At 40.1% G+C, this 14,728-nt stretch overlaps 1 protein-coding gene across 1 annotated transcript in view; it reads right to left on the bottom strand.

Moving 5' to 3' along the window:
• Positions 1 to 10,737: 10,737 nt before the first annotated feature.
• The window catches only part of ELP2 (elongator acetyltransferase complex subunit 2), a gene marked incomplete at its 5' end in the record, with an annotated part of 40,072 nt that continues 36,081 nt past the window's right edge, over positions 10,738 to 14,728 (bottom strand). The window contains 4 exons of the mRNA XM_082329131.1: positions 10,738 to 11,140; positions 12,127 to 12,240; positions 12,768 to 12,910; positions 13,388 to 13,509. Coding sequence (XP_082185257.1) covers positions 10,984 to 11,140; positions 12,127 to 12,240; positions 12,768 to 12,910; positions 13,388 to 13,509 — 536 coding nt within the window. The 3' untranslated portion in view covers positions 10,738 to 10,983. The remainder of the gene's footprint in view (positions 11,141 to 12,126; positions 12,241 to 12,767; positions 12,911 to 13,387; positions 13,510 to 14,728) is intronic.

Below are 14,728 nucleotides of genomic sequence, written 5' to 3'. Positions count from 1 at the left end.
AATCCTATGGAGACTTTTTCCTCTTCGCTAATTTTGTTGGCAAGGTCAACTGGAAAAGGTTTCCGGCATCTGTCACGTCTGTTGGGAGGCCTTCCACATGGTGTGAAAACCCCTCTCCTGACGTGGCTGGAAAGGCTCTCACTGAACCACAGAAGTGACTCCCCAGCCTCCTCTATTTTTACTGAGTCAATAAAGGAAATTCTCACCACCGTGATTGACTGATTCTTTGACAGAGCTGCAAAGACGCAGGAGGCATAATATCAGCTGCTGCGCAGACTTCCCAAACATATGCTGCCAGTACCTTCAGTCTTGGGTTGCAGCTACCCTGTTATTTTAGTATTAGGTTTATCCTTTAACAGCAAGTGCTAATCGTTCCACACCGTGTGGTGATTCTGAGGCCCCTGACACTTGTCTCTGCAGACCAGAACGATATTAGAAAAATCAATATGTATGACTTGACTTAAATGAGGAAAGAATAAAACAGTCCAAAGGCTGTCAAAAGTCCACAGCTGCACTCTGTCACAAATACCCAAAAGACAGCATTAAATTCACATTGCGTGCCATAAATGCTTCAAATAAATAAAAAAGTTTTTACTTGTTTCAAAACAAAACAAAATTTGCCAGTACTTGAAATAAGCAGTTAGATTTATTAGGCACTCCCAGACAAACATTAATAAATGAAAAGGTGCAAAAAGAGTAATAAATACTTCTTTATTGGTAGAGATATTGTAGTGCTGGGGAAGAGGCAGTAAGTTTGATGAAAGGAAACGTACAGCTGCCATAAAAGGGATGCTTAACTACAGCAGGACTCTTCAGACTGGAAAAGAGATCCATGGGTGGGGAATGTGCTAGAAGTCATTAGGTAATCCTTTTCTTTTATAGTACAATAACAAGCAGGCATTAAATGTCCCAACAAACAAGAGATGCACCTTCTTATTGGCACAGGGGTAACCTGGGGAATTCTTTCCCACCAGTCACTGGTGGAATTACGGGTTTGCATGGATTCAAAAAGCAATTGGACAAACCCATGCAAGGAAAAAGAAATTCATCAACAGCTAATAGGCACAAGGACGCTTCCTCTGGCTTAAGATGTTCCTGAAACATAAGTCACTGGAGTTTGGGAGAGTTTCACCATATGACAATATGGTAGCAATACGAAAACTTCAACAAATTAAAGTAAGAAAATTACAAATTTTTTTATATCTTCTTCAGATGGAGATGTTGGGGTGAGGGAGAACATATATAACAGACAATAAGACCTTGTGTAATTAGGAGGTGTTCATCATTTTCTGGAGTTGTACAGAGTTTCCCAACTGCAGGACCATAACAGAAGAAAGAATGCTTTCAAAATCAGTATTTCATGATGAGAAATGCTTATCACCGAAACACTGCATTTAAACATCTCGGAGGAGACCAAATACCTGTCTTTGAATATATTTGTAATTTATTTTGAATTTTTGGGTATACGCGGCAGGTGCTGGAGATGCACACTTATCCTTTTTCTTATATTGCCACCTGGTGGTCCTAGGCATGTGGAAGCAATAAATTCACCGATTCTTCAGTAAAACCACCACAGTTTAAGCATTTTAAATAACAACCATTTCTTTTCCTCTGAGATAGAAGACAAGCACTTTTTTAATACAGAATGTGGAGGGGCGAGGAGTTGTTTGTTTTTACCGCCAATATGATAGCTCCTGGGTGTAGCATATTCAGCTCTTGATCACCTAAATAAATGGCTGCATTGGCCACCCCAGGTCACAGGGAAATGGTTAATATGGATTGCAGCTCTGCTGTGAGCTCTGGCCACCCGCTCGGGCTGGGTGCCATGCTTCCCACACTCAGCCAGAGGGCTGGAGGAGAGCAGAGCTTCCAGCCAGAGCCAAACCATCATCTCTTTCTTCTGTCCTTTCCACCTCACCAGTGGTGAGGTGCAAGGATATTTAACTAGTACGAAGGGGGATCTTTGGTTCCCAGAAGCAGCATAGCCACATGGTCAGAGCAACGTCCGAGTTCACGTCTCACAGAGATGTCAGAGCACATTGTACAGTGGGTACAGGGAAGGTGTTAAAATCTGCAGCCCTCAGTCTCAGGCTTGCATTGCCACAACACACAGTAAAGTGCATACAAAAGAATATTGTAGGAAAGGGACATTATAAGGCCAGTTTAAAGAAGACAGCATTATAGACTTGGACTTCACAGGGGAGGAAACTGTACAATAGACTTCAGACTGGTCTATTGTAACGAGACTGTGTGTACTGGTCCAGTTTTGGGTCTCCCAACACAGGAAAGATGCTGTTAAACAGGAGCAAGTGCAGCAGGGCTCCACCAAGGTGGTAAGGGAACTGGAGCAGTTGCCCTGTAAGGGGAGGCAGAGGGAAGGGGCTGGTTCAGCCTGGGGAAGAGAGGGCTTTGGGGGCACCTGGTAGCAGCCTTCTGATACCTAGGAGGAGGCCATGAAGATGGAGCCCAGCTCTTCACAGTGGTGAGTGGCAGGAAGGTGTGAGACAGGGCATAATCTGAAACGAGGGTTTCAGAGCTGATATGAGAAGAAACTTTTTCACCATGAGGACAGTCAGCAGTGAAACAGGTTGCTCAGAGAGGCTGCGCAGTCTCCATCCTTTGAGATTTTCAAGACCAGACTGGATGAAGCTCTGAGCAGCCTGGTCTGATCTCATAGCTGACCCTGCCTGGAGCAGAAGTTTGGACTGGATACTTTCTGGGCTCCCTCGCAATTTTAATAATTCCATGACCCCGTTCCTCTGTGAACCACAATCTGTTTTTATTTCAGTTAACAACAGCTCTGTGCTAACAATTTTCAGTACTACTAACCTACAGAAATGCACTCTTGAGCAATTAATGGGAATTGCAGAATTTCACATCCTAGACATAACTCCTGTTTTGAGCTATAGTAATACTTTTTACCTGATAAAACATATCCAAATTCTTTTTGATGGGCAGAAGAAGTTGAAGCTGTCCTTTGCCTAGTAGTAGCTAACCAAAACCAGCATTTACACCTTTTTATTGGCTTTACCAGATTACATTTCATGTAGCTATAAAGGGGCAGTCTACCAGCCTGAATCACTGCTCACCAGCTGCTGAGGAGCTCCCATCTCGACTAATCCCAATGGGCTTAGGGAACTGGAACTGTTACTGAAGGCACAGGAACGTTTGCAATACAAAGAGACTGTATGCACACACCAAAGACGCAGAAGTTTGACCAAAGCACCCATGGCAGGTTCCTACATCACACCTTTAGCACCTGTGTAGGTCGGACAGACCCTCCCTGAAGACCTAGGCAGAGCAAGCTACAAGTATCTCAGGTGCTTCCCTGCACTGCAGCTTTTTCATCCTCCCTGGCTGAACCTCTTCTGCAGAGAAAGAAAAACGTGTGGCGCAGCTTGGTGCTCTCTGCAGACAGTGGTAAAGACTTGTAGCATCCAGAAAATCGATAGGCGACTGCCCCATATAGGACTGCCTGCCATGTCAGAGCAAAGAGCTTAAACAGCAGAAAGATCCTATGCTCTGAAAAGAGTGTCTGTGGAGCACAGATATTCTCTCTGAGAGGTACATCTTTATATGAAAACACCTAGGATGGAGACTCTCCAAGATTATGAAATGGAAAGGCAAACAAAACGATTGCTTTATCCTGAAAAACACTAGGAGAGCTTCCCTTGAGGAGACTGCAGTCAATTCATTTTTGTAGAGAAGAAAAGTTCCCCCCAGTGGCAGGTAGACAACTTATGCTTTAGCAAGAGAGGGAGGGTGTGCTGCTCACATACACACCAGTAATTTGCTGTCGGGGAAAAAGGAGGTAATGAGACTGGACAGCCTGTGTAAATACCAAAAGCCCAAAACCCAGCAAAGGAAGAATCAGACACAGAGACATAGAAGGCAGAAGAGAAAATACCAAGAGGATGTTATACTTGATATGTATGAACTCTCTTAGGATCGCGTATTAAAAAGCATAGGATTATCTTACAAGAACAATGGGAAGAGAGAAGAGGATGTTGAGAAAACAAGGATTGATTATATGAGGATTTAGGGGCCTGCAAGAGTGGAGAAAGGACTAAGAAGGCAAAACGCCTTCTTAGACGAAGAGTGGGTGAGCAAAGAGAGACAAGGCTTAGAAAAAAAAACACAAGATCAGGCATCCTTGTTTGCACGAGCTCTTGATTCAAGGGGAAATAGCTCCTCTGCAGTAAAAATTCTGGTTACTGCAACCCTTGTTATTTCAGTTGGGATCAGCTGGAGTCTGTATGAGGGTGACACTACCATAACATGGTAATTACCTCAGGTGTAACACCTCCTTCTCCTCTCCTCTGTACAGCAGTAATGTTGACTGAATCACACAAGCACCAATTGCATGGAGCAGCTCTCTTGAAGGACTTCAAGTCCAGGGCATGACTGGTTGGGACAGCTACCCCTGGGTACAGGAGCTAGCCCTGTTATTACGGTTCGGCATCAGGCTTTGTCATATGATCTACCCTAAATTCCTTCCAGAAAGAGCGGGAGCTCGTTTTTAGTTTTATCACTGCATTACAGCGTAGATGAGTTACCGCAGAAAATTAAATAATGATGCTAGCAAAGTTTGAAAATGCCATTGAACACAAATTATTTGAATACAGGCACCAGAGCTGGTCACACAAGGTAAGAGCAGGAGCTGTGCTTGAGAGTGAGTGTCAGGGACTGGCAAAGGGAGCCCATAGCCCTCCAGGCTTTCCACCAGGAAAGGCAGAGGCAGGGTAAGGGGAATCGGGTGGTTGGCACCGGCACAAAGGCAGCCCCTGGCTGGGGAAGAGGAGCGGCTGAAGGAAGGTGCCACAACGGTACGAGGATGTGCCGGTATGCAGGGCAAAAGTGGGAATGGTTGGAGGGGAAAGTCGTGGGGTCAACATGCTGCCCTGCCGCCTCAAAATTACCGCTGTAGATCCTGATAAAGTCCTGCCAGTAAAATAGCAATAGTAGAGCGTTGCTAAACTGTGCTCAACAACTCCCACCTCTGACAGCTTCCTCATGCACTACAGGCAAATTCTGATTTTTGTACTGTCAGAGATTTTGTCTCATCCTTTGTACAGCTGCAGATGCTCCTTAAAACAGAGCAAGCAATATTTTTGCTGCCCATTTCAGTTATTTTAAATTTTTCTTATTTGCAACAGCCACTTCTTCTTTAAAGTGAGATTCGAGTCTAAATGAGGACACAGCTGTTTCCTCCTCTTCCCTCATCTCCGCAATAGCTGCAATCGGCAGTGAGCCTCAGAGCATTCTCATCTCTTCCCGTTAAATATTTGGGAAAACAGAGATTACTCAGAGTTGCCAAAGTGATGTTTTCAATAGCTGAGAGCTCAATAATTGACTTCCTTGAAAATTTCACCAGCTTCTACTTACTTCTGGAGTCCCAGCCCACCAGACAGATGACAGCAGAAGAATTTTTTTTTTTTTTTAAGGCTTAGCATGACGTGGAACCTGTTCCTTCTTTCCCATTTTATAACTGAAAAATGGGCACAATCGATAGCTCACCGCTGGCAGCAGTGTTTAGGGAGCCTGCCACGTGGAGCCCCAGCAGGTGTTCCTGGGGCTGAATGTCAGCATCTCTCATCTTCCCAGTTTACACAAGCAGCTCACTTTGTCCTCCAGGTCCCAATGCACTCCACAGCACCCTCGCTACTAAAGTCAGCGTTAGCCCACATTTTTGGTCTAACACAGACTTGAGGATGTCTACATTTTGGATGGACAGATTTAAGATGGCTTTGGATAATCTCAATAAACATTTGATTTTGGTTATAGATCTCAGATCATGAACAACAAGACCCAGGCCATTTCTTGCTTTCTTTTTCAGACATGCCTCTACTGTAGGACAAGACAATCCTGCTCCTTTAAGTCTGACTACATAGAAGTTTGTTCATAACCTTGGCCATGAGGTCTCCTCAAAACAGCACAGGGCCAGTAAAATACTTCTGATAGTGTGCATCCAAAATATTGACGGGATGGCTTTACTTCAAATGTATTACAAGGTATTAGAATATTCTTTGCAAAACTTCAGTTTATCCCATCATTTTCAACTCCATTCTCAACGGCACTGTACAATGAATGAGCACTGTGTCCACTACCAACAACTCTTGAAGTATTATTTCAGACATGTTCAGAGAACTAGTTTATTACACTTTCTTCTAGTGCATAATGTTTTATAATCAGTAAAAATAATTTTCATTTTCAGTTATTTACTTGTCTAGTCTCAAGTCTTTTAAGTTTTGATCTTTAAATAATTCTAGAGCTTCACTTTCAGTAGCAGATGTCCAAGGGCCCTTACATGTTCACTAAAACAAAGGAAAAAGCCTCAGAGAAACTACACACTGTGTTCTCGTCTTTTCTGTAGCTCTTTAATTTGTAAGTTTAGAGAAGTCTTTAAACATCTTTGCTCTGTGATAAAATGATTTTTTGTCCACATAAAGATGCCAGAATCGAGATTTCCCCCTGCAGAACACGACGCTCTCCTTTCTAGCGGTGCGCTTTCCAGATGGTCGTTAATGGGACACCTTGGAGAGGCTAACGGCACCAGCTTATTGACACTGCCTTTCAATAAGGTAGGGGAAGATAAAGCAGCAATATAAATTTACAATGTAAATTTGAGTGGGAATAAACAGTATGGTGTGTAGTATTTGAAAGCAGATGCCACTGAGATTCAGACTGGGATGATTACAGGCTTTTGAAATATATTTATGGCTATAGTTGATGTAGAAAGATGCAACAGCTCATATTTTAAAATTAAAAAAAAAAAATTTGGAAACTTACTCACCAACTGCAGTGTAGGAAGCAATTTGCTTCCTGGAATTGAGATTTTGGGATAAAAGCTGATACCACTGTTGTGATATTTTCCAATAGCAACCATATGGACAAAACAATAAACTGGTTTTAAAGATAGATTGATTGATAGTTTTAAAGACAAATTGATTGATAGATGTTCTGTGTTGTTTTCCTCTTGGTACCATGCAAGCTTTACATCTATTGGTAAAGACCATCATAAAAAGAGACAACTAAAGCATTAATTGCATAACAGCAAAATATGAGGTGAGTGTTGGCCTTTTGTCAGAGCTTTAGTTACATATTTCTAAATTGGGTTTAAGTTTTTACCCTGGTCTCTTAAGAGTACACCAATCTTGTTTCTCAGTTTACACATGTGGACACACATGCTTACGCGTTATTTTAATCAACTGGATCATTTCAACCCAGGTCTGTGTGAAAGGTAGGGTGTTCAAAGGAAAAAAATCCACAGATTTTATACGCTTGAGATAGAAGAAAAAAATTTCATCAGTGTCTAGACAAGAAGCTGCACCTTGAGCTCACACGCTGGAGGTGAAAATCCACGCATAACAGCTGTTCAGTAACTGTGCACAGGAAAACTAATGAAAACTCACGATCTGCAATGAGCCCAAATCTGTGGGAAACAAGGCCTCATCTGCGTCAGTGCTTATGGCAACATTTAATTAAATGTACATTATTATTTAGCGGTAAGGTACACGAGCACGTACATCAATCAGCCCACGGTGCTTCAGAAAGCAGCACTTGAGGTTTGCAGAAGCGCTAAGCAGCTTAGCTCTCTAAACCTGCATAGACCCAGTTCTGCATATTTTGGATGCAAAGGTTGGTTAAAAAAACGGGGCAGTAAAGTGTAAATAGCACTATGGAGGGCCTCAGTTTAGAGGGGAAGCTGCATCAGCTTTGTATCCTGCTAGATCACGGAGGTTTAAAATAAACACACTGCCCTTGTACAAACTGATAACAGAAATGAAGACAGAAACTCGGAAATACGTAATACTACCAGAGTCAGAAATTCATGCGGAGGATGAGGCTGCTATGGGCAGGTGCATTTCGACATGTACCATTTGCCCCTGGGCTTTCATTACTGGAATAACGTTCTTATGCCTTACCTTAGGACTGGCAGGGAAGGGCAAAGCTGGGACCATCATAATTCCAGACAGCAAGTTTTTACCTCTGACCATTGGATGTGATCTTGCATCACATTGTTAAGGGAAAACAAATGCAGTATTGAAGGCTGTGTTGTGAAAAGTTGGAGCTTCCTAAGATTGGAGTTGGCAGGGCTTATTGGTTAGTCTTGAAGACAAATGGGAAGAAATAAATAAGATTACACTTACCTCAACTTTGTTTTTATTGTATGACGTTGAACTATCTGCTATAAAGAGGGTGGTACAAGCAACTAGCAAAGTAGAGAGGCTAACTTCATCTTCCAAAATACACCTGAGCACAATTAGAGTTTTCATTTAAGGGAGGCCATGAAAAATAATAAAGTTTTTTTTTCAGGGAAAAAAAAAAAAAAACCAAACAAAAAAAGGATGGGTCGGAACGGAAAGAGGTATGGCACATCACAAGAGAGAACAGCAATGACACAGCACCACAGAAGCATAGAAGAAAATGTAGGAATAAAAATGGATACATATGGCAGTTAAACATCTTGGTAGGTAAATGGGACTACGGTCAGGTCAGTCAGGTAAATATGACTGAAGACAATTTTTTTTTTTTTTAAGGTATGAAATAGTACATGAATGCATGCACTATTTTTAACCAATTAAATAATCTCTCTGAGTAAGTATATACAAAAGAAAAGCACATGGAAGAAAATAAAAGCAATAGCCATTCAGTGGACACAAACAACAGTAGATTCTTTCAAAAAAAAACCTAATTAAGACAGGTTTTAGGATTCCAGGAGTATTTAATCAAACCAGTAAAAGAAGAATAATGAAGTAGAATGAATATAGTAAATGTCTGGCAAATGCTTGTGTTTCTCCATTTTTTTAAAAACAAAGAAACCAAACAAAACAGAAAACAAATTTTCTAGGGACTCTTATAATAATCTTAAAGGGTACTATTTTGCTGTTTAAAGAACTCTGTTCTTCATTAGGCAGCCAATGCTACCCCAAAAATGATCGCTATAATTACACCGATTTTTCCTTGGTATCACACTTACATTGATCCAAATAGTTTTCTGATATTAGTTGAGATAATGAAACAAGTATCTGACTTATTACCCCGATGCTGATTTACATGCTGGTTTGCAAAGACTTTAGTGGATTTACTGAGAAGATAAAGGCGTATGTAAAAGTCACGCCCACTAAATGCATAGTAAAGGGATATGTGAACAAAGATAACATCATACATAAAAAACATTAATCGTGTGTCGAGGTGTCTCTTGACAACCTCCAACTTAATTGAAAATGAAGTGTCTATTACAAACATTTTGACTTGGGAGATCAACAGCCTAATCTGATGTATCTGAAGTTGGAACAATGAGGTATAATCTTCAACGCGATTGAGTCACAAAAATCCCAGGGGTAATGGAATGGATTACTAAATCATGTAACAGCTGATGCTCATTTAATGACAGCATTTCACAAAATAAAAGAGAGGGACAACATGACATTTCACTTTTGCCTAGAGGCTAGAGGGGCTGCATGGCAAGGCGTCCTAGTATTAGAAAGTATCATCCAGTATAATCATCAAATTGCAAGTCAGACACCAAATTACAGTTGTGACATAGAATAAATTTCCACTTTTGGCAACTTTTTGGAGCCTCATGAGTGGTAAGTCATGTCTGTCTTTTGCCAGAATACAGTCCATGGTTGTTTAAAAATTCGCAGACAAGTAAAATACACTACTCAAATGCTTAAAGCACACATGTAAGGAAAGCACAGGGTACTACAAGTAAAACATAGCAAAGCATCATTATTAAGAAGTCAGGTTTTTATTCCCCTAAGTCATTTTAAAGAATTTTTTTTTAATGCTGAGAAACAGAATTGAAAATAAAAAGCTAAAATATAAAAACCTTTAAAATATAAACTATAATTATTCTGAAAAGAGCTTGGCCCACTGTGAAAGAACTGTTCTTTATCTAAAGATGCAACACAGTAAAAAGTTAAGCACAATTCCAATTATTTCTGCACTACCAGTTCAGGTAGCAAGTGGTTCTGGAACAAAAATAATTTCACCCCGAAGTTTAATGGATTTCTAATTAGACTTTGGAATTGGAGACAGACCTGCTGAGGTCTATTATCATTCTATTTAAATTACAAGACAATCAGACAAATAAGTTAACTGGTTCAACTTCTCACCAGAATAGATAAGGAGCACTCAAAAGTCATGAAGAGTCCAAAGACAGTATAAGAAATGGCTGCCACCTTTCAGCTCCTGCCTACTGATAAGCCTTTTCAGCCCAAACTGTAGAGGATACCCCACAAGCAGAATAAGAGGTGGCTCTTCCATAGCACTCTGCTCAGAAAGGGCTCACAGGTACACAGAGGAGGCACCAGAAGATTTAAGTGACCTGTGAGTTAGGCTTGAAGCCCCACATGACAAAGAAGCATGAGCCCAGCACTCTGCACAGCAGAAGAAAGAGGAATACAGACAGGAAAAACAAGCAAGCAGGCCTGCCCAAGCATGCAGACACAAACTACTCCTTCTAAAGTAAGGCAGTCCAAAACTTGGACCAGGGTTGTAATATACATTCAGAAGGCAGAGAAAGCTCGATATTTAACTCTGATCTCTGCTTAACTGCATGTGCTTAAACACACAGTGTAGCACTGGCAGGTCAACTGACAGTTGAGTTTAATAGCAGTAAGGAGTTCAAAACAATTCAATACTCCACTCGCAATCCCAAGCACAGAAGAACCCAAGTAGTGGCAGCTTCCCACCCACTCCTGGAGTCACAGTGAACAAGACTGTCTTGTTATCCTTCTCCCATCCCTCAGTTCCAGGATATTCAACAACCAAAACTATAAAATACTTCATATTCCTGGAACTGCAGAATTAGAAAAATATTTGACATCTCAAACTACCACAAGAGTTGCTTTAATAAGTTACATGTCAGATGATTCACTTTCCACAGCAGAAACCAGCAAATTCAACAAACAAAATGGTTAAAGCTGAAATAAAATGTTATGAATCTGTTTTTCACAGACAGGCCTGCTGCCTTTGCTAAAGAGCAAATCTGTTGACATTGAATATCTTAACACAGTGATCAGCTCCACAACTTGCAAGCTGCAACCACTCACTGCTGTTCTGATCATTATGTCCAGCTCTGCCTGCATGATGTCTCCAACATAAACGTTTCACAGCAAGAGCATGACTTTGGCTGCAACAAAAAGAAATCCATACATAACTGCAAAATGTCAAACACAGCTGGGCATGTGAGTGTAAACATCAACATTTATATAACTAGTACTCTTCTTTTAACACCACCAACTGAGGAAAAACTGACTTGTGACAACCAGCAGGTATTAAGTTCTCAAAATAAGTAGGGCCATTAACAGTAATGACATTTTATCCTCTCACTCATCAATAATTTAAACAGCTATTGATTTCAAGTTTTACCACATTAAGCTGCAGGTCTAGCATCTCAGTTACTGAGATATGACAGATTTCTGGCTTTTAGCCTGCCATTTCCTCTTATCTGGTGTCTCTTTCCAATTCACTTCAAGCACACACAGGCCAAAGTCAACACCAACTTTCATTTCTGGTACTACCAATGCCAGTAAGTGAAGGAAGAATCTAGGAGAGTGCTCCAAGTGAAACACTCAAAGTCTCTCTACAGAGAGTTTCTCTAGCTGTCACCACAGCAGTACCACATATAGCCTGTCATTCCTTTGGTTTCTGCTAGAAGCTGCTCCTGAAAACTTGTCATTCACTCCATAATGTTTTGCTGATGTATACAGACAGTGATCCTTTTCCTCCCCTCTTCAGTGCTTTCTATCATCTTATTTTACAGCTACAGGTAACAAAGCTTTTTTTTTTTTTTTTAAGTGGTGCCAACAAAGGGTAATACTTCTCAAAGCATTTGCATAGCATGAAGTATTTGGGGGGTTTAACGCCCCTCACCTGCTTTCTTTGGGGTTTGTTGTTTTTTTTAAATAAATCTAAATAACAAATATTTTTATTTCCAGGTTTTGCTTGAAGACATCTTTAGACTTGCAGGGATCAGCCTTTTTGTAAAAAGGATAACAATTTTTTATATACAAATAAACCAGTTTAATATCATTTTATATTATAAGAACAGAACTCCAGCACAATTAGTCTCAAGAATAATATTTCCTCACTCCTAACTTACTTCAAAAGACATACCTGTTATCCATCTCAACACACATGGTCCAATCAGCTAGTGCTGGTTCTTGCCCGCTCTGCTTCCATGTGTACAAGACAATCTTCCCATTCTCTAAGCCTACTGCAACAATATATCTATCAAGAGAGCAACTGCATTAGTTCTGAAAGAGATTGCAGTAGGCAGCTCAGTGAAACAGACTCTAATGCAAGCTACAAAGAACTAGCAAACACTGTGTTGCACCTTGCCCTTTGAATCAATATTTACTTTTTCATGAAAAAATATCACAATTTAATTCCAAGCTTCTTCATAAAAAATGAGCAAAGCAGAAACCTGCAAAGTATATTTGGTTAGGAAAAAAATAAGGAGCTTATTACAGCATCAGGCCGGTCAATATTGTTGGAAGAATGAATGTGTCTCAGGTGCATTAATGTCCCCCTCCCCTCTTTTTTTTTTTTTCTTGTTACACTGTTTGAAGACGTTGCCATACACCTGAAAAGAAGGCTAGGAAATAAAAGAGGAGATTTAATCCAGTTCAAAGAATGGTCAAAGTATTTGACAAGTAATTTTAGGAGATGTTTAGCCACAGAAAACTGACTAAAGGGCAAAAAAAAAACTAATTTCAAATTAAACACAAAATGGCATTACAGAAAAACAGCAATACCTTCCATCAGGAGTAAGCACATGGCTGATACTAACAGCAGTAACAGAATCCCCAGCATCCAGTACTGTTGAACAAGGCTTGACTGAATCCAACATATTCCCTTCAGTAGTCACAGATAAATCACACTGGCCCCAAATAATGACCTGTAAGAAACAGAATCATCTGGGAATTTTCACTTTAATCTTTTTGTAAATGCGTTTACAAAAACCTAAGGAATAACTTAGTTAAAATACTCCCAGGGCACAGAACAAAGTGGGTGACCCCTAAAATAGTAAAAAATGTCTATCTACAAAGATTCAACTTTTTAGGCAGTCTGTCTGATTTCATTAAAGACACTGACAACAAAACCAGAAAAACTTAAGAGACCCATACGTTATGTGACATATGCTTGTCTTACTGTATGAAAAAAGGAGGAAGCCCAACTGGCAGACCACAGTCTTGTACATACATATTCAAGCACCTTGTTTAGCATATGAAAGTCTCACTGATTTCTGTGGTAATACACACAATAAGCTTTTTGTGTATTTATAGAATATGGGCTCATTAGAACACAGCATTTGCTAACGTAAAATACATTTGAAATAATCCTGAGCTTTTTAAATTCCTTTTATATTAATTACCTTTTTGTCCCGACTGCCAGTAATAAAATACTTGCTATCTGGTGTCCAATCACAAGACCAAATGATTCGACTGTGAACAGCTGTATTTTTGTCTGTGTATGCACAGCAACTGAAAACCGGTCCTGGAATAAAACATACAGAGGAAAACCCTTGCTTCAACTACTCTACATATTAAAAGTAATTGTTACTCTTACTTACTCTATGTAAGAACTGTAGGAATACTTGCACATCATTCCACTCATCTTTAAAGCAACCAGGAATACTTAGCATCACGTAAATATTTTTTCCAACACTTACCACAATGATAATTAGCACCTATTCAAGACCGTATCAGTCAGCCCTTATAGCACTAAAACAGTAGGAACAGTTTGATCTTTTACATGAATATCTGTTTCAGAAGAATTTAAGTCGAAGTATAAGACCTTCAGGTTCTCTCTATACAAGTTTTTCACAAGATCACTGACTTCAGAAGTTTTAGTATAGTCCAACATATACCATGTGTACACGTAACCCCAGTGATTTCACTACAGTTCCTATTTACCAGTAAAGCCCCAAGAGCTCAAATCATAATGAACTAATCGTAAAGATTAATCTGTCCCCAAAGAGACAGGCTGCTATTTCAATATGCATACAATCAGGCAACAAATCTGATCAGCAGATCAGTAAATGGGAATGATTTTCCTAAGCAGAAAAGGCTGTAATTTTGGAGCATAGACTTTGAATAACCACTTCTTAGGATGCCAATACCAGCAGTTTTGCTTTACACTGATAATGATGTTCTTTATAGACATAAAAGTTATTGATGAACAGATGAAAAGAACATTTCCTCTACTTCCTATGAGAATTCATACTCCTTATCCTGAAACATTGTGTAACTACTGTGGAAAACATGCCAAGCTTTAGAATAGAAAAGAAATCTCAAGCCAGGATACAACTGGACACTGTCTGAAGGGGCCAAAACACACTGCCAAGTCTCTAAGAAAACTCTATAGAGCCCAGTAGTGTTTATGTGCTATTAAGCCAACAGTGCAATGATAGATGTTTTCAGCATAAGCATCTGTTCTAGGAATCCGTTAAAGCGTTCAATAGCAATCTCCTCATGATTTTGCAAGGCTCAAAGTCTTAATGAGAAAGTCAACTGAATCTTTACTATCAGCTCTTTTTCCAGACAGAGCCAGTCCTAGTCAAATTAATCAATTGTGTAGGATTATCAGAAAGCCACACCAAAGACAGAGATTAATCCTGTTGAGAGTCTCAAAGCGTCATGCCCTGCAAACAGGGACAAGGCAACTCTATGCAGGACACAGGTGTAGCAATGAACCTTCCAACCTAGCATGCACA

This window comes from Platalea leucorodia (genome assembly GCF_965183815.1).
Source record: "Platalea leucorodia genome assembly, chromosome: 1".
NCBI classification, from domain to species: domain Eukaryota; kingdom Metazoa; phylum Chordata; class Aves; order Pelecaniformes; family Threskiornithidae; genus Platalea; species Platalea leucorodia.
This window is presented reverse-complemented; position numbering and strand designations above follow the sequence as displayed.